Here is a 22,441-nt window from a genome sequence, read left to right on the forward strand (position 1 = left end):
TACACGTAGGGGGTCGTGTAGTTGTTGGGGTTTCTTACTAATATTTGAGGGTCTTTACATTGTCTCCCCTGACGATATGTCCTCTGAGGCAGCTGTTGATTTGAATTGGTACTATATAAATAAAACTGAATTGAGTTAGGTAGTCGTTTTTTGATCTCTGAATCACCTGGGCCATTGTTTAGCCTTACGTCTTTGTGATTTATTACTGTGAATCCAAATCAGAAAAGTACACACTTAAAAAAATGACTAAAAAAAAAGCTAACACAGGATCACGGTCTTCATAAAAGCAGCGAGAGGAAAACAGCAGAAAGGTGACTGAGGCTGACTCAGCCGGGAGCGCTCCCCACCATCCTTAACGCTGCAGACTCCTCGGCAGGATGAGTGAAGTCAGATGGAGGGTACCCCCCCTTACTCACGCATCATTCAGCCCGGTTCCCATGGCAACATGCTTGTCTCGCTCCAGGCGTGCGTAGCCGACAAGTGAGGCAGTACCTTAAAGACACCCGAGAACAGTCATTAAAAACTTATAAGCAGGTTCAGGTGCTGTGGACTGCTCTGAGAACACATCATAGCTTGCCAACAAAATAACAGGCACTAGGTAAATATTTATTCATTAAATATTTAGATTTCCTCCTGTTGTATAAAAAGCCAGTCAAATTAAAGGTCAGTTAATGTCTTTTAAAAAAAAAAAATTTCATATACACAGGAATGGCCCTCGACTTATCTTGATAAGCTGAACTTAGACTTGACTCTAAATTCATGCCGATAATAAATTGTTGTGCGATACTTTTCTTATTATCTCATCCTGTGTCATATATCTATTCCTAACCGTCACTGTGCTGCAATAAAATAGACTCACAGCCATGAAGAGAACTCTTTTTGTTACTGCGTGAAGCTCTGGTTGTCCTGTTGTCACCATTTAATGAGACCCTTTAGTGGAAGAAGAGATTCATGAGTATAATCCGTTTGCTGTTGTTGTTTTTGTGGCAGTCAAAGCTTTTTATTAATTTACTAAATCTGTCCCGATCTATTTAACACTATTTGTCAGGGTTGTATGCTTTTTTTCTTAAGGGGGGAAAAAGGCAACGAGTTTCTGCTACGTTATACGACAGACGCCTTTGCAGTATTTTTGTGTGATTTGATAAACTAAAGCGTGTTGATGCTGGTGATTTTCCTTTGGCTCAGGCTAAAACTCTCTGCCTAAGCAGGAAAAGCCCTGCTCTTGAAGTTTGCCACTCAGCCTATGCAGCTGCACTTGATTCTCCATACAATCTGTGTGAAAGTTTAGTGCAGTCCTTGCATCATTTCTCTGCGTGCAAATGCCAAATAACATAAACATACTCCCACCGCCACCCTTTTTTGCAGCTGTACAGTCCAATCTGCAGGTTCGTTCTTTCCAGCTTTGAAGTGAAGGGCTCTTCCTGTTATGTAACACACATCCTCAAATTAATTTAGTTTGCTCTCCACTCTTTGTATCTGGACAAATGAAAAGTGGCAAGGAAGGCAACATTGTCAGTACTAATCCCTCAGCCGAATGCCAGAGGTCACAGGTTCATTTGTGCAAGACTCTTAAAACTCACTGAAACTCACTTCTCTGCTTTTCTCTTTCTTGTTTTCTTTTTTTTCTTGTCCTTCTTTCCGTTGCTGTCGTGATCGCAGCCACTTGGCTCGCGCGGACAGGTAGCTTCTTCTCCAATTCTTGCACCCTGTCTTTATGTCTAAACTTTTCTGTCGTGTGTTTTACACAAAAAATATTTGTCCTTCATAAATTCTTATTGCTTGATTATTGAAATCAAGTGATGAGAGAAAGTGAGGGAGGGAGGGAGAAATGGGCATTTATATTTTTAGATATATATATGTGGGGGGGAAAAGACATAAATTTCATGCTCATGTAGTCACAGGACACCTCCGTTGTCTGTTATGTAACAGGTTTCACATATGAAATGCTATGAAATGCTAACTAATGCCTATGCCGCTGAGGCTTATGTAACATGCATGTCTGCTTCCCTCAGAGCCGAGGGCCGACGATGGTCCCTGGCGTCCCTCCCTTCGTCTGGCTATGGAACCAATCCGCCGAGCTCCACCGTCTCGGTAAGACACCCGGAAAAATGGCGCCATCGTCCCCCGGTCACAACATGGCAGCCAGGCGATTCTAACACCTCACTCAGCCCAAATAGCACATTGGTTTATGCAATAAGGGACAGTGAATGCCAAGACTGATGATGACAAACCGCTAATTGTTTTCCTCCATCGTCTGCTTCAGTGAGTCATTCTCCAAGTCTGTGGAACTCGGTGTAAGAAGTAACACACACACACAGTCTGCGTGGATGCATATTAATGAGGAGAGGAGGGGAAGGAAATTTAAATAATTTCAGGAACTTTTTATTTTTTTTGACAGCCTTTATTAAAAACACAAAACATCATAACATCACATTAACAGTACACTGAGACATTAGTGTTTGGTAGCTTTAAACAGCATTTTTGAGCAACAGGATGTCACAGTGATTCAACCAGATGTTTTTAAAAGACTGCGAATTGTCTTATTGCAGAATAAAGCCATAATTGTATTTACTGGATGATGTCACCAGACGGCAGTCAGATGAACAGTTCGTAATGGCGGCAGTCTGCCAAGTCTTTGAAAGTCTGCTGTGTGAAGCTCTAATAAGGAGGTTTATTGGGCCGACCCAGGCATAGCCCCAGAGGTCAGTGGGGACAAAAGGGCTCTTCAGTGGCCCCCGCTGCCCTCTTTATACTGAGGCTTTAGAAAGAGACTTCGCAGATGCTGTCCCTCTGGCCCCGTTCTGTTCACGACACATGGACCGCAAAATGAAACAGATTGCCGGCAACAGACACCGTCCCCTATTTTGCTTGAAAAGATGTTACTCTCTGCCTCGGTAGACATGGAAGATGACTGCAAATAATAATAATAATGCCTCTGTAGGCTTTTGGTTTTTTGGTCACCTAAATTCATATACATTGTGAATTTGGATTTCGGGCAAATCTTCACAGGTGCCTGATCTATTTTATGAGAATGCATAAGTGGAATATTCTGATCTGAAAGATGCTATGTGGAATTATTTTACATCACTGAGTTCATTCGTTATGTCTTTTAAACAATTATAACCTTTCAGTGTGTTGTTTTTCAGCTGGTCTGAAAAGAAACTAGACTCTTATGTTTCATAGCATATCACAGATCTTTCCAGATTCAGTTACTCTCACTGAAGTAGTGCATCCATCCATCCATCCATCAGTATCCAGTTCAGGGTTGCAGGTGGTCTGGAGCCTATTTTAGCTATCATAGTGCAAGAGGCAGGGTACACCTCGGACAGGTCGTCAGTCTGTTGTAGAGCCAGTAAAATACAAAGAATAAAGATTGTCCAAGCAGAAAATCACAGTACTGCAAAGGAAAAGAGCACCTTCTCATGGGAGAGCAGGGTTTGAAACCCGAGTGAAGCCAGAACGCAGCACATGCGTAGGCCTGTGCTTGCCTAGTAAGACGAGCTTAGCTTTAATTTTATTTTTTCCCCTTCGATGATCCTTTAAGTCAGGCTCACAATGCAGAACCAATTTCAGTTTGCTGTTGTCCTTTGCTTTGCCCGACTTGCCTGAACCCGTTTGTGATCTTCAGTCTTAGCAGCCTACCTTGTTGAGTGATGCCACCTGAAAAGCAGACCGGCAAATTGCAACATTAGTTGTTTTTCTTCTTTTGCGAAAGCAGCCCGCAGTGGTTACAGGGCCGATGCTGCGTATTGCAACATGTAAAGCTGGCTTAGCTTGCACTTACTAATCGTGAACACAGCAGCAAATCTTTGCCAGTTTGGGAAGCTGTTGGGCTTTTGTAGTGTTGAGGTGAAGATCCTTTCTCGGGGATTTTCAGTCTTAAGTCATTTTTGAGTTCATTTAAATATTTTCCCACTCTTTAGAAGCACTGCACAAGATGATGGGTCGGAAGTAAAGATTTGGATACTTTAACATTTATTCAAATGTCAAAACAAGTAGCTCAGAAGGGCTGAAGAGATACTGCTCGTTGTTTTGGTTAAATCAGCCTCAAAAGAAGCTCAGTATTAAATGTGAAAATAGATGTATTTTTCTTATTTGATGGATTCCAAGAAACTTGATTCTTTTCATCTGAACGCAGAGTTTTCAGCGGGAGAAACTTCAGCTCATGACAATTTGCATATTAATGATGATGAAACTGACCTCACGACCCATTGTTAGTCAATGGTGCCAGTTTCGGTCACTATGTAGTGTTTATAAGGTTGGGGAAACCTGCAGTCAGCTGCAAGTCACTTGGCTGAGTGATAAAACGTTTCTCCCACTGAAACCGCAACATGTAGATGAACAGAATCAACTTTCTGGGGTTTGTTTACCTTGATGATTGAACATCCTTCAAGACATTTGATTAATTTCTTTCTGTGTGCGCAGTCCTCCTCCTCGTCCCAGGAGCGTCTCCACCAGCTTCCCTACCAGCCGACACAAGACGAGCCTCACTTCATCTTCAAGCACTTCCGCAGCACAGACAGCATAACAGACGAGGACGGACGGCCCTCGCCGGTGGTACGACCGCGGTCTCGGAGCCTCAGGTGGATAATTGACACAGAACTGAACAAACTAAAAAAACGTGCAATTAAACTTTGTTTAGGGTAGCCATTTTTAGTTATTTATTCAGTTACTGAAAACATAAAGTGTAAAGTAATGACAGGATCACTATTTTAAGACGACCTTCTGACACCGACGGAAGGATCCACACGGAGATGGGAGAACCTCTCACAGCCTCCTGTCTGTTTTGTTCAGATTGTTTCTTGTTCTACCATCAAATTAAAAACATGTAATGTTTCACACAGATTAAATGCAGTAATCCGTCCGAAAGGATTAACTATCTACATTTCAGATTAACTTTGGACAGCGACTACAGAACACGAGCGCTGTTGTATCATTTATAGACTGTCAGATTTGAAGACGCCTTCAAGCGCCAGTTTTGGCACCTCAGCTGCCTCCGATTGATCGCACATGCCCGTTGGCCGGCAGGCAGGTGGAGATCTGACTGCAAAGCGGTGCGTTTTTGACAACTTTTGTCTGTTGGCTCTGCTCCGTGCTGTTTGTGCAGTGCCTGAGTGCTCTGTGTTCTGGCACCATGGTGTGCCGCGCGTGGGCGTGCTAGCTAACAGAGCGCCTCGGGGATCATCGTCTCATAGCTGCTGAACTGTAGTCGAGGGTGGTGGGTGTCTGATGCGGCGAACTGCAGCGAGCTTTGCAGCAGTGTGTGTTGGGCAGAAGCCATCCAGTAAAACAGAGGCGTCTTTTATGACAAGAAGAAGAAAAAAAAAGACTCTGGGAGTCTGTTTGCAAGTGATAGGTTTTCCCTCCATCTGTTCTGTTTGAAGCTTCATCAAGCAAGATTTCTCTGTAAAAATACACCTTCCCTTTGGCCTCAATGCTGGAGTGGTGCTGCAGCGAGTGACTAATTATTTGATGTCGATGATTCACACAGTTTTGGCTAGAAGAAACCTCTGCTGCTGCCGGTACGGAAGCATCTTAAAGTGAAACATCAAAACCTGACAGTGAAATCCACCTTGATTGGAGCTTAAGCAGCTTAAGAGCCACCAAACCTGAATGTTGTCTCGCAGGCTGACATCAAAAGTATCGTTGATGCTGACCTCAAAACCCTCGTTCAGTCACACTCAGGCTATTAGTTAAGAGCCGACGTGTGTGTGTTGGTTGGATTGAACTAAACTGACTGCTGGCCATTTCGAGGGAACTGCGATGGCCTCGATGACATAACCACTCTTCATCGCCATTTAATAGCTTAGAAGAGAAATGCAATGAACTGTGTAGTAGTAATAATAATAAATGTCTCTGTGTTGATCAGTTGCAATGTACTAATTTGTTGTGTTTTGCTTTTTCGTAGCCCGGGCCGATCAAGTGTTTCCTTCGATAATGAGATAGTCATGATGAACCATGTTTACAGAGAACGTTTTCCAAAGGTACGTACAGGATATCTGTAACTTTGCATTCTCAACGAAGACATATTCAAACCAGAAACACACTTTGCATTTCTCCTGTTGTTGTGTGGAGCGTCCTGAAGCCTTTTTGGGTTTTGGTTTTGTTTCAATAAGGAGAAATGCTTTTAAACAAGCTTTTAAAGCCCACTTTTCAACATTTGGAGAAATTCTTTTTAATTTGCTGTAGAGAGGGGTTAAAAAAATGATTATCAGTGCTCGTTTAATTGTTCTAACTCTGTGTTTGTGTGCTCCCTGCAGGCCACAGCCCAGATGGAGGAGCGCTTGTTGGAGATTGTCACACATTACTCTCCAGACAGCTCCCTCCGGCTGGCTGACGGGGTGTTGGGCTTCATCCAGCACCAGTTGGTGGAGCTGGTCAGAGACTGTCTGGATAAGTCCCAGAACGGCCTGGTTACCTCTCGTTACTTTGTTGAGCTGCAGGAGAAGCTAGACAAGCTGCTACACGAGGTGAGAATCCCTCAATCTGACATAGGGTGCATCTGAAAGGCATCCACACTGCTGAGGTGTATCTTCTAGGAAGCTGAGGGGTAACTGGCCACCACCAGTATTTTGTCATTAATTAACTGAATCCATTTTGGAACAAAGCTGTCACATGACAAAATGTGGAACAAGTAAAGACCTGTGAATGCTTTCCAGTTACACTGGAGGTTTTGCAGGACTGATGAGAGAAGCGGTGCAGGCCAAATGCTCTCTCTGGTTTTAAGCAGCAGCTGATGAACTGATGCTGAACTCTTTAATTCGGGTGTGATGACGTTTTGAAAGAGGATTGATCGAGCCCCGGTGAAATGTGCAATCAGGCATGCCTCTCCAGTGATAGCCAACGGCACACACAATAGATCTCTTAGTGGAAATTTTCAGTGATGCTGAGAGGCACTTTTGTCACAGGTCTTATGCATGTTGTGTTAGTTTCTATAGCAACCTCTTCCCGTGTTTCTCTGCGTGCTTTCAGACAGCAGGCACGGCTAACTCTCTGTACTTCCAGCTGAACTGATAAGTCTGTTCCCGCACAGTGGAGCAAATGTCATATATTTACGCACACACACGCACGACTTGATTTGTGTGCCAAGGCCACTTTGTTAAAAAGGGCAACAGTTTTTTCCAGAAAGTTTTCTCTGGGTCTTTGTCATGCAGTATATGCAGGGGGCCCTGTGACAGGCTGGGGACATGTCCAAGGGGTGTCCCGCGTCTCACCCTGTGACAGCTGCGCAGGCTCCAGCCCTCCACGTGGATACACGGCTGCGGTGTTGCCTGAAAAGTGACACATTTTTTATTAATTTGTTATAAAAATCTTGTACATTACAGGAAGCAATGCACAAAAAGTAGCTTTGTGAAAGAAACACCTGAACAGTGCTCTGGACTAGATTAGAGGTTAGAGATTAGATGAAACTTTATTAATCCCTCGGGTGTGTTCCTCCGGGAAATTCAGTTTCCAGTAGCACAGCACCGGCAGAAGTTGCATGTTACAGATACAATAAAGGGGAATGAGAGCAAGGATATAAACATAAAGACTATAGCCTATTTTAGTAACAATTATTAATAATCATTCACTGCTCTCTATTTCCCATATCTGGACTTCTTCGGGTTTGTGATTGTGCTCTGGTCCCATCATAACAATTACAAACTATGCTTAAACTGCATTTAATGCTTTATTGGCTGTGGGGTACAAAATGTTTTTCTAGTCTATTTGTCCTTGATTTTATTATCTTGCCTGATGAGAGCACTTTACACTAATTATAATTTGGGTGTGATGAGTCATGCAAAATTTTGGGGGCTTTTCTGAGACAGCGGGTGTTTGAAGTTCCTGCAGTAAGGAAGCGATTTCCTGGACGACCTTTTTGAACCACCCGGAGAGCTTTCCAGTTTGCCAAAAAAAACGTGTTGTAGTAGTAGCAATTTTATTGATTACATTTGATTACATGTAAATTCAAGAAGAAGACAAAAACATAAAAATGATACCTTAAGGCAGTGAAAACAAAATAAAAACAACAAACAACAACAAAGCAACAACACCTGTAAGGCTGGGTGAATGAAAAGGTTTTAAGTCTGTTTTTGAATTTGTACACAGTTGTAATTGATCTCAGGTCAGCAGGCAGCTTGTTCCAAAGAACAGGACCACAGTAGCTGAAAGCACCTTCAGCACATTTACATCTGATTCTGACAACAGTTAAAGAATCCTGAGAGGGCTGACCAGGTGCTAGACAGTAGGATTTCTGTCCGGCATAGGAGGTCATAGGGCACAGTAACAAAAACACTTTTTGATAGCATCATTAATTATCTGATGAAGATATTCCTCTTCATTCCGGGAAATACGTAAAACTTTTACCATTTACCCCCATTTAGGCCTGTTCTGGGCTAACTGTTGATCCTCTGATTCTGTGTCAGAGCCTCCCCTTTCAGCTCAGCTGTTAAGTAGCAAAAATAATGTCTGTTTATTGGCTAAATATTTTTGTGTACATTTGTCTTAAAATCCACTTTTCTTTGTCTTCTCATCGATCTGTTCTTTTGTTCGTCAGTGTTGATCACGAGGAACTGTGGGGATACTGCACTTTGTACGGTATAGCAGTACTCACTGTAAATATGGATAGCACTAGGCAGTGATTTCAGGCACAGACATGGCCTGTATCACAGTTACGTACAACAGAAAAGCTTTAACAAGAGTTTAGAGCAGGCAGGAGAAAGCCTGTGACCGTAAGGTTTGAGTAACTGCTGTCTTTCTTAACTTACACATTACTACACTCACTACCAGAAGGTTAAAATATAATCCACACAAACCTAAGTGTAGACAGAAATGACGATCACAGCCACAGGAAGCTTGGCAGATTGTGAAAGAGTATCTCATGTTTCAGAAATGCTGGTAGACGGGTGTAGTAGCAACATTTCCTTTAGGGCCACTTTCTTGAGTCTGTATCCTCATATTTGACAGGTGGCTGAGATTAGTAATAGTCTTGTTGTGCAGGAAGCTTCAATTAGCTCTCATATGACTGGATCACAAATACACAGTGTGCTGTGCTGCTGTATCGTCACCAGAACAGGGTGTTTCTCTGTTATTATAGAAGAAACTGAAAATGACTCACGAAGACTCCGCCCACCCACCGCGGATTATTCTGATAATTGCTCTTCGTTTGAAGTGGCGTCATTTCTGATGTAATTCTATCAGGCGGCACCTGTTTTCATGTTTTTGTTAAAGCCCTATCCACTTCCTTAGAATTTTATATTTATTTTTATTTCACTGTTTCCCCATAAAGCAGTGTTCTTGTATTTCTCTTTTTTTATAGCTTTTTTTTCAGGGGTGGATGAAATGGTGCTAATAGTGATAAACTGTACTTGCCTGTTGGATCAGTTAGGGTTCCCTTAGACATACAGTGGGGCAAAAAAGGTATTTAGTCAGCCACCGATTGTGCAAGTTCCCCCACTTAAAATGATGACAGAGGTCAGTAATTTGCACCAGAGGTACACTTCAACTGTGAGAGACAGAATGTGAAAAAAAAAATCCATGAATCCACATGGTAAAGAAAGTAAAGAATTTATTCGTAAATTAGGGTGGAAAATAAGTATTTGGTCACCTCAAACAAGGAAAATCTCTGGCTCTCACAGACCTGTAACGTCGTCTGTAAGAAGCTTTTCTGTCCCCCACTCGTTACCTGTATGAATGGCACCTGTTTGAACTCATCATCTGTATAAAAGACACCTGTCCACAGCCTCAAACAGTCAGACTCCAAACTCCGCCATGGCCAAGACCAAAGAGCTTTCGAAGGACACCAGGAAAAGTATTGTAGACCTGCACCAGACTGGGAAGAGTGAATCTACAATAGGCAAGCAGCTTGGTGTGAAAAAATCAACTGTGGGAGCAATCATCAGAAAATGGAAGACATACAAGACCACTGATAATCTCCCTCGATCTGGGGCTCCACGCAAGATCTCATCCCGTGGGGTCAAAATGATCATGAGAACGGTGAGCAAAGATCCCAGAACCACACGGGGGGGACCTGGTGAATGACCTGCAGAGAGCTGGGACCAAAGTAACAAAGGTCACCATCAGTAACACACTACAACGGCAGGGAATCAAATCCCGCAGTGCCAGACGTGTTCTGCTGCTGAAGCCAGTGCATGTCCAGGCCCGTCTGAAGTTTGCCAGAGAGCACATGGATGATACAGCAGAGGATTGGGAGAATGTCATGTGGTCAGATGAAACCAAAGTAGAACTTTTTGGTATAAACTCAACTCGTCGTGTTTGGAGGAAGAAGAATACTGAGTTGCATCCCAAGAACACCATACCTACTGTGAAGCATGGGGTTGGAAACATCATGCTATGGGGCTGTTTTTCTGCCAAGGGGACAGGACGACTGATCCGTGTTAAGGACAGAATGAATGGGGCCATGTATCGTGAGATTTTGAGCCAAAACCTCCTTCCATCAGTGAGAACTTTGAAGATGAAACGAGGCTGGGTCTTCCAACATGACAATGATCCAAAACACACCACCCGGGCAACAAAGGAGTGGCTCCGTAAGAAGCATTTGAAAGTCCTGGAGTGGCCTAGCCAGTCTCCAGACCTCAACCCCATAGAAAATCTGTGGCGGGAGTTGAAAGTCCGTGTTGCTCGGCGACAGCCCAAAACATCACTGCTCTCGAGAAGATCTGCATGGAGGAATGGGCCAAAATACCAGCTACTGTGTGTGCAAACCTGGTAAAGACCTATAGTAAACATTTGACCTCTGTTATTGCCAACAAAGGTTATGTTACAAAGTACTGAGTTGTATTTTTGTTATTGACCAAATACTTATTTTCCACCCTGATTTACGAATAAATTCTTTACAAATCCTACCATGTGGATTCATGGATTTTTTTTTCACATTCTGTCTCTCACAGTTGAAGTGTACCTCTGGTGCAAATTACTGACCTCTGTCATCATTTTAGGTGGGGGAACTTGCACAATCGGTGGCTGACTAAATACTTTTTTGCCCCACTGTATAATCCCTGATGATCCTTTTGGCACATGCAGTTTCTCAATATTAAATGACAGTGACACAGTTTTTGCTTTTGTGCACCTCCACGGTGGATTAAAAGCACAGAGATCAAGTTGTGACTAAAATGTAGACGCTCGTTCAGCGATTTTAACATTTTTAAATTAAAGCCATTTTAATCACAGTCGCCTCATGTTCACACAAATAACTGGTCAAACTTTATCGTAAATGTAAGCCATGTTTTTGCCGCTCAGACCCAAACCGTCTGCAGTCCCTCTCTGAAACTGGAAATCTGTTGAGTTGAGTCTCCTGATGGCTCCTTGTGTTTTCCAGGCCTACGAGCGCTCTGAAAGTGAAGAGGTAACCGTCATCACCCAGCTAGTCAGAAAGATCCTCATCATAATCTCTCGACCGGCTCGGCTCCTCGAATGTCTGGTAAGCTACCTAAATTTGTCAATCGAATACCAAGTTTGTCATCTCCAACAATCAGCCATTTATTAACACAAATCTGATCTGAGTCGGCAACCTTACCCCGACAGCTCTGCGCATAGCTTTGTTTAGGATTTTTAGTAGTAAATCAAATGGCATCTTGGATGCCTTTCAGTTTCCCGACACTCTGCATTAATTACACTGCTGTTGGATGCTGGTGACAGGAGTTTGATCCAGAAGAGTTTTACCACCTACTCGAAGCGGCAGAAGGCCACGCCAAAGTCGGCCAGGGAATCAAGACCGACATCCCGCGGTACATCATCAGCCAGCTGGGCCTCACACGCGACCCGTTAGAAGGTAAATTTAATCAGTTATCGAGCGAAGCCTGTGATGTGGCTCATATGTGATGTTTTTTTTAAAGCCTGTTTCAGACATGGGTTAAGTAACATGCTGCCCCGAGTAGGTGATTATTATTATTATGCTTTATGATACTGCAACAAATACACAGTCCTGACTTAGATGAAGAGCAGACTGCATTTTTAAGTGATCGGTGCAGAAATGTTGGAAACCCAAATTAAAGCCTCTTCTTCTTTTATTTCTAGACATGGTACAGCTTGAACAGTATGATGCCAGTCCCTCGCCCTCAGCGTCAGTGTCAGTGGAAACAGATGCTTCTGTGGAGGTGAACTGACTAATTCAATAAGTTCAAATAATATTACAGACTCAGGCTGAGCTTTATTCAACCATTTGACATGTTAGAAATTAAACACAGCATCTTAGGTCTCAGTATATGCAGCGTGCTATTAAACAATAGCTAAAACAGTATAAATAACTAGAATAAATACAAAAACCAAGTATTGAAATATGCTAAAATTCAAATAATGGATCTTAATAAATGTACAGTATTGGACAGTGTGTGGCAGGGAAGAGTTCACACTGCCGCTGTTCCCTGCTGTACATTTATTAGGAGCCATTATTTATATTTTAGTGTGTTTATACTGGGAGAGGAGATGATTTAATGTTGAGTGCTCAGGTAAAGTAGAATCAGTCCATTTACCAAAGATGAAAAGTGCACACGCTTCTTCAGATCTGCCCACCGTGCTGTGCTGAATGTGTTTAAAGAGGATCAGGAAACGGTGACTCTTTTTATTGTGAAAGGATGCCAAAAATATTTAAAATCAATGTTATTTTGGTTAAGTAGATTGCAGGTGTAATTAGTATTTGGAGTAGTAGTTGGCTTTTAATCTGCAATCAGCATTAATCACAGCATTGCTTCTGTCTGCTTATTTAATTTTTCACATGGGCGTAAACAGCCACAGAATAAGAGCCCACAGACGCTGACTCCAACTCGAAGGAAACCTCTTGAGAGTGATTTTGAGACCATCAAACTCATAAGTAACGGAGCTTATGGGTAAGAGCACAAGTCTGTTTAACTGCATTTCACTGCTTCATCTTAGAAATGATGTTTGTTTGTTTGCGACACTTTGTTTATTTGCAAAGTGTCGCAAAGCTAAGATGAAAGATTAAATGGTGTCAGGAAGCGGAAAATACATTTAGTTGGAAGTAGTTTTTATTGTTGTTATTCTGATGCAGTTTGCCTCAATTTCAACCTTTTTTGTGCACGTTTTTGTGAGCCACTGTGACTGTGCCTTTTACCCGTTTCCAGGTAATTGAGCTAATGAGGTTTGTTTGGTTTTTGGCAGGGCGGTGTATCTGGTTCGCCACAAGGAGACCCGTCAGCGCTTTGCCATGAAAAAGATAAACCGTCAGAACCTGGTGCTGAGGAACCAGATCCAGCAGGCGTTTGTGGAGCGGGACATCCTAACTTTTGCTGAGAACCCCTTTGTTGTCTCCATGTTCTGCTCGTTTGAGACACGACGTCACCTCTGCATGGTCATGGAGTATGTAGAAGGTAAAGAAGGGAGAGGCTGCGGGGGCTGTTACAGTTTTATGTCTCTAACATTTTAGCTTAGCTTAAACAAGACCCGGTTTCAGTGAGTGCCAATGCAGAGAGTCTGAGAATAAGAGTCTGTGCATTACTGCCTCGGACAGTTGGTGTGTTAGGATCACTGCTGTTACTGGGATTTTAGTTGTTTTTTAAGGTGTTCTGTTCTTTTAAGGTGGAGATTGTGCCAACCTGCTGAAAAACATGGGCCCACTGCCTGTGGAAATGTCCAGGATGTATTTTGCTGAGACGGTCCTGGCTCTGGAGTACCTTCACAACTACGGCATCGTGCATCGGGATCTTAAACCTGACAAGTAAGGACATCTCCAACATCACCTTCACTCAGCTCTTCCGTCTTGCTTTTCTTGCTTTCATTAGGATCCGTTGACATAGTTGGGTCTGTGAGCGGGCACATGTAGAGTCTTGATTTTTCTGTAATTCAGCCCTTATCCTCATTTTCTTGACAAATTGTAAAATGCGCCGCTTACACTGACGTCTTCTTTCCCCCAACAGTTTGTTGATTACATCTATGGGCCACATCAAGCTGACTGACTTTGGTCTCTCTAAAATCGGCCTGATGAACATGACGACCAACCTGTATGAAGGTCACATAGAGAAAGACACAAGAGAGTTTGTTGACAAGCAGGTGAGACAACTTCAGGTGTAAGAGATGAATCACCTGTCACTTTTGGACAGCAGTGATTGTAGAGGCACTTGATCCAAACTGATGTTTGCTGGTTTACTTCCTCAGGTGTGTGGGACTCCAGAGTACATTGCCCCAGAGGTGATCCTCAGACAGGGCTATGGGAAGCCAGTGGACTGGTGGGCGATGGGGATCATCCTTTATGAATTTCTGGTCGGCTGCGTCCCGTTTTTTGGAGACACTCCCGAAGAGCTTTTTGGACAAGTTGTCAGTGGTACGTCTTGAAATGAATGAATTCTCTACTTAAAAATCGAGCATCAGGTTTAAAAAAATAGAATCACAGCATAGAATAGCCACTGAGATCAAATCTTTATGTTAAACTAGTTTCTTTTTCCTTTTATTTGAATTGAAAACACAAGCAGTGACGTAGGCACAGAAGTCTACAACTTTGCTTCACTCTCAGAATCTTAACCACATCAGTCCTGGGCAAGCTTATGCTTTGGCAAACACAAACATTCTGACTTGCTGTTTAATGTCTTTGTAAGACTGTAAATTTGGTTTTAATTAATATTTAATTTTGTACTTTTATTTATTATCTTCTCTGATTGTCAGATGAAATCATTTGGCCTGAAGGAGAGGATGCCTTACCTGTTGATGCACAGGATTTGATCACCCGCCTGCTGAGGCAGAACCCTTTGGACCGGCTGGGAACAGGTAATGCTGATAAATTACAGCAGGGATCTTTTATACAGGTCTGTACAGCTAAATCAGAAAAACAAGGTTTATAGCAAGGGGGACATTACATTTGAATAATTTTAAAAAAGTGAAACTAAGAATGAAGTAAACATGTTTGCAAGAGGAGTTTCACCCTGATCCTAATCCAGTGTTTAACTGAATGTTTTTAGGTGGAGCCTCAGAGGTGAAGCAGCACCCCTTCTTCTTGGGGCTGGACTGGAACGGACTCCTCCGACAGAAAGCCGAGTTCATCCCTCAGCTGGAGGCCGAGGATGATACCAGCTACTTTGACAGTGAGTTCCTGCTGAGTCTCTTTGTGGTTTATTTTTCTGTGTAATCTTGACTTCACATGGTAGTGAGAGCAAAACGTTGTCCATAATTGTGGGTGTTGGAGATGGGATGCAGGTTAAATTTAGCTGGAATATAATACGGGCGAGCTAAGATAAAACTGCAGAGTGATGAGTTTTTCTCGGGATTATACCATGAAGTTTGACTTTCTCTTAAATGAGAGCATCTTCCCTTTTTGCCATATTCAGCTCGTTTGGATCGCTATCATCATTTGGCCTCTGACGAAGACGACGAAACTAACGACGAAGAGTCTTCCTTGGAAATCCGACAGTTTGCTTCCTGGTCTCATCGCTTCAGCAAGGTAAAGACCGCTGCAGTAAGAATCTGCTGTAAGAGTGCCAAAAAATTTGAAAAGTCAGATCTTAACTGACACCTTTTCACCTGTTTGTCATCAAGGTTTACAGCAGCACAGAACACCTGGCAACACCGTCCAACCTGAGTTTCTCCTCCGACCGCAGCCACAGCGAGGACAAAGAGGACCACGGGGATGCGGCAGGGCTCGGGGCCTCGCCAAGCCCAGCAGATGGCAGTGCTGAGCACAGGCAGTCTGGACGCATGGCCAGGTAAACAGAAGATGTGGACACCTGCTATTCCTCTTTATTCTTGTTTCTTTTTCGTATTTTTGCACGTTTCATAGTATTCATAATATAATAAACAGGTGGCTGAGTTTGTGGGTCTGCATGAAAACAGATCCTCAATCAGCTGATCTATGAGTTCAACATTTTTTTGTGTGCTTTTACTGTTTTTAGTCTTCGCCCCCGGGCCTCCTCCAGTTCCTCCCAGTCTGACAGAAGCACCAGTCCTCTGGTAATGAGCAGCACTCACAGCCTGGAGACGATGCCCCGGTTTGCCCTCTCCACTGATGATGAAGGTAAATCCACTTTTTTTTATTTTAACACATCTCTTCATAACACGTCCAGGTGCTTCTGCCAGAAACATTCACACTTAACACCTTCTGTCCGCAGCAGAGGTGGTGGTGTCAAATCTTCGGCGGATCAGGATTCGCAGCAACAGTACCGGCGGGAAGCAGTCATCCCCTAAGGACACGGCAGGCCCTCGGCGCTTCGGTAACCAGCTGGAGACGCCAGACAGGCAGAGGGTTCCCTGCGGAGGAAAGGTTCCCAAGTCTGCCTCTGTCTCAGCCCTGTCTCTCATCATCACTACAGGTGCAGAAGGTTATCATAACTACTTTAAATCCAGCAGAATCAGTTTGGTTTTTATTGCTCCGCTTTGACAGAGAGCCTCTGCAGATATAGTCTAAACATGTAATCCATAGACAGCAGTTTTTGTTTCTAATTGTGGAATTAAAACTGGCCTTCTAATTTGAGTCATAAAATGTGAGATTATGAGTCTATTTATCTCTAAACTGTGTGTTTGTTTCAGACGATTCACCCAGTGGCCTCCACCCCGGTCCCATCTCCCCACGCTCACTGTCTTCCAACCCCTCATCCCGCGACTCGTCCCCAAACCGGGATCTGTCATTCAGCCCCGGCAGCCTGAGGCCACCAATCATCATCCACACCTCAGGGAAGAAGTTCGGCTTCACCCTGCAGGCCATCCGTGTGTACATGGGCGACAGCGACGTCTACACCGTGCATCACATGGTGTCGGTAGGTTTTAACCACAAGCCTTAAAACAGATCAAAGATCTGAAACCTGTGTTTGTAAACTGTAGCGTGTTCCAAATATTTTGCTTTGCTTTGGTGATCCAAAACTAGAAGGTAGTGATATAAAAAGGTTGTTATGTAATGCTCAGTTTGAAACTCACTCACTTCACCATCGCAACAGAGTGTGGAGGAGGGCAGCCCGGCTCACCAGGCAGGCCTCTGCACTGGAGACCTCATCACCCACGTGAACGGAGAGTCTGTCCAAGGCCTGGTCCACACAGAGATGATCGAACTGCTGCTGAAGGTACAGCTCGGAGCTGCGTGGCACTTGAACTTTGCTTTTTAAGTTGCTTCTGTGTTGAAAGGTCTGTAAAAATTCTTTCATTCTCACGAAACGTGCAGAGCGGCAACAAGGTGGCCCTTCAGACCATAGCGCTCGAGAACACTTCTATTAAAGTCGGTCCTGCACGAAAGACCAAACACAAAGGGAAGATGGCTCGCCGCAGCAAGAAGAGCAAGAGGAGAGATAATTATGACAGGTGAGCATCTGACTGGGTTCTGGGTTTCTTTTTTTTCTCTCTCTCTGTCTTTGCAGCTCTGCTGTGTTACTCATCATCTGTTTACTCTGGGAGGCTCTTTCTCCTTCAAGTGTAAGCTACAACAGTGAATTATATATCGTCCCTTCTAGGCGACGGACCATCTTTAAGAAGCTGTCCAAGCAGAGCACAGTGATGCACTGCAGTCGCAGCTTCTCCTCAGGTCTTCATCACTCTGTTTCCTCCAGTGAGAGTCTTCCAGGCTCCCCGACCCACAGCCTCTCCCCGGGGCCCTCCACACCCTGCCGGAGCCCCGCACCTGACCATCAGGGCCACGGTAATTAAGGAAATGTAGTCATTTGAGATTCTGCAGGTACACTGAAGGTCTTATAATACCCAGATGGCCGCCCCTCCCTCAGCCTAAAGGATCCTTCCTGTTAAAAGGGGTTTTTTCCTTCCCACTGTTGCCAAAGTGCTTTGTGATAGGCAGTCGTCTGATTGTTGAGGTTTCTCTGTATTTTTGTGGGGTCTTTACCTTAAAATATTAAACACCTTGAGGTGACTGTTATTGTGATTTGGTGCTACATAAATAAAACTGAACTGAAATAGAATTGAAATTTAAAAGTGTTGTTTGCCCTGCTGCAAACTGCAGCTTGTAGTGTGAGTATTTCAACAGTCCTGCCTCTACTTTCCAGAGAATAACTCACCACAGAGTACGTCGCCTTGCTCCAGCTCTCCAAGCTCTCCCGCCACACACAGCCGGCCCATCACGCTCGGCCTGGGCTCTAAACTCAGCCCGCAACGCTACAGCAAAGTGGGCCGCCGCAAATCCACCAGCAACATCCCCCCCTCGCCTCTGGCCTGCAGCAGCTCCTCATCCTCTAATCAGCCGCTTTCCCCACAGCGCTCGCCCTCTCCTCTGCCAGGCTTCGCCAAAAACCTTCACACATACCACGGAAAAACCCTGTCTCCCCCCACCATCGTTAGGCATGTCGTCCGGCCACGCAGTGCAGAGCCGCCTCGTTCACCGTTGCTTAAGAGGGTGCAGTCAGCGGAGAAACTGTCTGGAGTATATCACGCTGACAAGAAGTCAAAAGCCCCCCGCAGGCACACGCTGGAAGTGCCGTTTTACGGTGAGGCTGACCTGCTGGGCGACTCAGAGATGGACGCAGCCTGTGGCATCGCTTACATTGGGGTTGACCACAGCAGACTTGGGCCGTACATTAGCAGCCAAAGGATTGAACGATCAGAGCAGCTGGTTGTGATGCGGAAGCTGAACCTGTCAGAGCGGAGAGACTCCTTTAAGAAGCAGGAGGCAGTGCAGGAAGTGAGCTTCGACGAGCCAGAGGAGAAAAGCAGCAGTAATGCAGCAGGGAGCAGCACACCTCCAGGGGCTCAAACGCAGCACAGAGCGGCCTGGACTGTGACACGACCCCAAAGCAGTCAGGACATCGAGATGGACGTCCCCGTGGTGAGGAGGTTCACGCTTGTGCCGCAGATAGCTGTGCAGGGCTCTACGGAGAGCGAGGAGCAAGACGAGTGGGAGCCGTGTTCAGATGGAGAGGACTCTGGTGAGAAGCCCGAGGTGGAGGTGGACGTCACAGCATCTCCGCGGGAACAAACAGGATGTCTTCTCACCAACATGAGCTGCAGGCAGGGAGCAGAAACCACTTCCACGGGTCCTAAAATTGCACCAGAGAAGACACCAGAGTGCAGAGAGCAAACACAAAAAGGGCACCTGAGAAAGTGACAGCTCGCCGTTGTACTCCTAAAACCTGCTCTTGTCTTTCAAGGGTGACGAAGATGTTAAGTCATTCTCAAAGTTGTCGGGCTGAAAGAGCGGGAGAAACTTTTACTTGAATTTTGTTTTGTAAAAAAAACAGTTGCCTTCAGGCATCGCTGACCTTTCTGGTCTTATTTATTACATTTCATGATGCGTTTGTAACAGGGGAAAAGAAAGAAGTTCTCATGGGTTGACCAGCCAAGGCTCAACATTTTTGTATCCATAAAATGTGGTTTTATGTCTTCTGAATGGATTGTTTTCTAAAAAAAACAAACAAAAGTTGTCTATTTTTTAAATAAATTCTGGTACAGAGTAGAAGTGTTAATGCTGCGTAAAACTGTTGGACCAAAAGGTACGAGGAGTCAAGGTCGCTTTTTTTTCTTCTTCAGTGTCTGTGTGTGTTTGTAGTACTGCTGTAGGTCTTCCTGAACCTAAAACGATCTCTGGTTCACACTGTGAGCAACATGACTGACACGTCATTGGATCTATCTCTGCAGCTGATGGCTACAGTACTGCATGGATTTGTATTGATGCATCCTTTAGAAGGAGTAAAACTGAAGCTACTACGCTCAAACTAGAATGCAGGGGAGAAAAACAACTGTTAATAAAACGGTCGTATCAAAGAAGAGGCTCTGAAGATGTTTGGTCCATGTTTCCTTGATGGCTTTATCCCTTCATGTACTTTAATCTTGCACAGCTTGTTGTGTTGGTCATGTTCCTCACAGTGTGAATTCACGAGAACGGCATTGTTTTTTTTTTTAATTCTTGCTGAGAATAATGTTGCAAACGCGGTGAGACACTACCCACCTTTGTCTTCTCTTATGAAGATACGGAGCCGAAGGGTTTTTATGTGCCATGGCATCTTGTGCAATGTCCTCTAAGCCATATCATTGAAGGCAGAAATGTTACTTGTAATTTTCAGTCACTAGGAAGATTTGTTTGGGGTTTTTGTTTGTTCGTTTCCACTGCTATTGTGGAAAAAGACGCCGAGCCTGAAGCTCCGGATGATCCACGTCCACCTTTCTGTGTGCTGTGAGTTTATCAGTCGAACTCTTTGATCGGGCGCGTTCATCTCACAGCACGCCGTTTTACTTCAGAACATGGAAGGGAGCGTTTAAAACACTCATTTTATTTGACTTTCGTTTTTTGGCCAGGTTTCCTTACTTACTCTGACACGTGTTGGACTTTTGCAAGCACAAGTACGTACAAGTGCGTTATGGGGTTGTTGTTGTTTTCACCTTTTCCAGAAGCTGTAGCGTTTTTCCATTTTAATCATTATTTTTTCCCACATGTGCATGTGAAAGAGACCATCCGTAAACGCCCTGGTCCTACTTCATGTGCTGTGCAGTGCTGTTTACATCCAAAGGGGAAAAGTGCACTAATGACATTTAGACATAAGTTTTTTGTAACCGAATGTGAAAGGTAAACTGAGATAAACATATTTACAGTGAAATCAGGGCTTCTTTGAACAAGTGTTTTTGGTTTTTTGTCTTTGTATTGTGCAAATTTTGATGTATATTTTGGTAACAAGAGTGTGTATAATTCCAAGTGTACTGAAGGACATAATATGCACGAAGACAATTTCTGGCAAGAGGGAGTTTTTGGGAATTCTGTCTTTTAAATTCAGGCAGTATTTGACAGCTGCACAGACTGGCTGCACATCACATTTTCTCCACAACAGACATGACGTTTGGAGAGTTGTCGTCCTCTTTGTAAGTGGCTGTTCCTGGCTTTTGTACTAACTTTACTCTGAGTCTTCTCTTTCTAAACAGCTGTTGTGTTACTTCAACCCCTCTTCTTCCTTAAAAACCATAGAAGGGAAAAAAAAAACCTTAAATCTTGTGATGAAAACCTTACGGGATGATGTTGTTGTGTTAGTGACGCAAACAGACGGACCACTCAGTTATTTTTGCAGTCTGACAGAATTGTTTACAATGAACAAACATGCTGTGTACTGTACAAACATTTTATATTCTGTGGCTGTACACGATGAAACTATCCTCTTTGATACTCGCAAAGGAAACGACATTCATAGAAGCTGCATATCCGTTTGTTTTTTATGTTTAGTTTTAAAGACACTGTTCTTAATGAGTAGTTTGGCACCAAGCTCAGAAGCATTTTCGATATTTGCATGTACCTGCAGAACGAGATCATTGGGACTTGTTGTTCAGACTTCAAAAAGAAGCTTTAAATATTAATTAATTGGAGGTGGGGGAAAAGGGATGGATGGAAACATGCATATTTGTTCTTATGTGCATGAGAAAAATGCTTTACACCAAAAGTAAAAGTGTTAAAGATGAGTAATAAAATATATATTTACATTAGAGGTTTCTTTTTGCATACAGGAAAAGCCAATTTAAATATGTAAACATGATGAGGGATAATGTTTTGGTTGCTTTTTAATAACCTTGTATGTGTTTAAAAAAAAATGCTTTTCTGAAGTCCACCACAGGGATTTTTCAGCCTCTGTTGAGCGTACTCTTAAAGAACAAGTTTGGCAGGTCAAAGTGTCGTACAAGTGCATTTGTTCTCCTGTGGACTCTTCTGTCCAGTGCATGCTGCATGAGACAAGCACACAGCTGTAATACTTGACTGCATGGTATACCGGCGATGTCGCCCTCTACTGTGTTTTCTTGTGCAACAAATAAACTTTGTATTTCCCTTTGATTCTTCTCTGAGTGTTGCGTACAGTTATCTGCCTTATTGTTACATTGATGTACCAGATCAGACCATTCAAATCCTTTTCATCAGTATAGGTGTTGTAATTCTACAAGCAACCATTCCACTATATCACTATATAAATACTTCATCAATAGACAAATGTGATGAAGCAAAATTACACTGTGAAGGTTATTAAGGCTTCCCTTTAAGGCAGGTGTCTCAAACGTAAGGGCCAGGGTCTAGAATTGGACTCTGATCCAGCTCACAGATCACTTTGGAAAATCTGAAGGAGGCCATAAATTCTGGACTTTGAATTTTTTCATAAGTTTTACAACTTTACCTACTGATAATAGATCAAGCTGTGTATTTTATGCATACCAATAAAAATGTATGCATGTCTGTCCAAGATAGACCAATCACTTGTAGGATAAAGGGTCCAGAGGTTAACCTAGTAACAAAAATGTTTTACTTTAAAATCCGTAGGAGTTCTGCAGTTTCAAGCAGGTAATACTTGAATTCGGTCAAAATTTACTACTGTCCATACTGGCATAGCAATAGTTAGGGCCATAATTTGTTGAACAAAGACACCAATGTTTGTAGTTGGGGATTTGTACACCATCACAGTGGACTGTAAATCAAGATGTAATCAATATGCAGATTATCATCTTTTAAATACAGGGATTTGAAAATTGTGTGTATAAAAATGAATTACAGTCATTTTTATACACACGTCCTGTTTTTTTAAAGGCTCAAAAGTAATTGGACAAAATA

General features: G+C 43.4%; 1 protein-coding gene across 3 annotated transcripts in view; it reads left to right on the forward strand.

Moving 5' to 3' along the window:
* Positions 1 to 21,676, forward strand: part of mast3b (microtubule associated serine/threonine kinase 3b) — a 37,258-nt gene extending 15,582 nt beyond the window's left edge. For 2 of the 3 annotated variants that reach the window (XM_082507094.1, XM_082507096.1), the window contains 23 exons: positions 2,013 to 2,091; positions 4,426 to 4,583; positions 5,909 to 5,984; positions 6,261 to 6,470; positions 11,318 to 11,419; positions 11,638 to 11,770; positions 12,016 to 12,095; positions 12,727 to 12,824; positions 13,117 to 13,325; positions 13,534 to 13,672; positions 13,872 to 14,004; positions 14,110 to 14,275; positions 14,614 to 14,715; positions 14,907 to 15,029; positions 15,273 to 15,385; positions 15,481 to 15,647; positions 15,834 to 15,955; positions 16,050 to 16,250; positions 16,468 to 16,694; positions 16,872 to 16,994; positions 17,093 to 17,229; positions 17,379 to 17,563; positions 17,922 to 21,676. In XM_082507094.1, coding sequence (XP_082363220.1) covers positions 2,013 to 2,091; positions 4,426 to 4,583; positions 5,909 to 5,984; positions 6,261 to 6,470; positions 11,318 to 11,419; positions 11,638 to 11,770; positions 12,016 to 12,095; positions 12,727 to 12,824; positions 13,117 to 13,325; positions 13,534 to 13,672; positions 13,872 to 14,004; positions 14,110 to 14,275; positions 14,614 to 14,715; positions 14,907 to 15,029; positions 15,273 to 15,385; positions 15,481 to 15,647; positions 15,834 to 15,955; positions 16,050 to 16,250; positions 16,468 to 16,694; positions 16,872 to 16,994; positions 17,093 to 17,229; positions 17,379 to 17,563; positions 17,922 to 18,976 — 4,138 coding nt within the window. In that variant the 3' untranslated portion in view covers positions 18,977 to 21,676. The remainder of the gene's footprint in view (positions 1 to 2,012; positions 2,092 to 4,425; positions 4,584 to 5,908; positions 5,985 to 6,260; positions 6,471 to 11,317; positions 11,420 to 11,637; positions 11,771 to 12,015; positions 12,096 to 12,726; positions 12,825 to 13,116; positions 13,326 to 13,533; positions 13,673 to 13,871; positions 14,005 to 14,109; positions 14,276 to 14,613; positions 14,716 to 14,906; positions 15,030 to 15,272; positions 15,386 to 15,480; positions 15,648 to 15,833; positions 15,956 to 16,049; positions 16,251 to 16,467; positions 16,695 to 16,871; positions 16,995 to 17,092; positions 17,230 to 17,378; positions 17,564 to 17,921) is intronic. The other variant, XM_082507095.1, reaches the window with a different exon arrangement.
* Positions 21,677 to 22,441: the final 765 nt, after the last annotated feature.

This window comes from Aulonocara stuartgranti (genome assembly GCF_965226115.1).
Source record: "Aulonocara stuartgranti genome assembly, chromosome: 15".
In the NCBI taxonomy this organism is placed as follows: Eukaryota; Metazoa; Chordata; class Actinopteri; order Cichliformes; family Cichlidae; genus Aulonocara; species Aulonocara stuartgranti.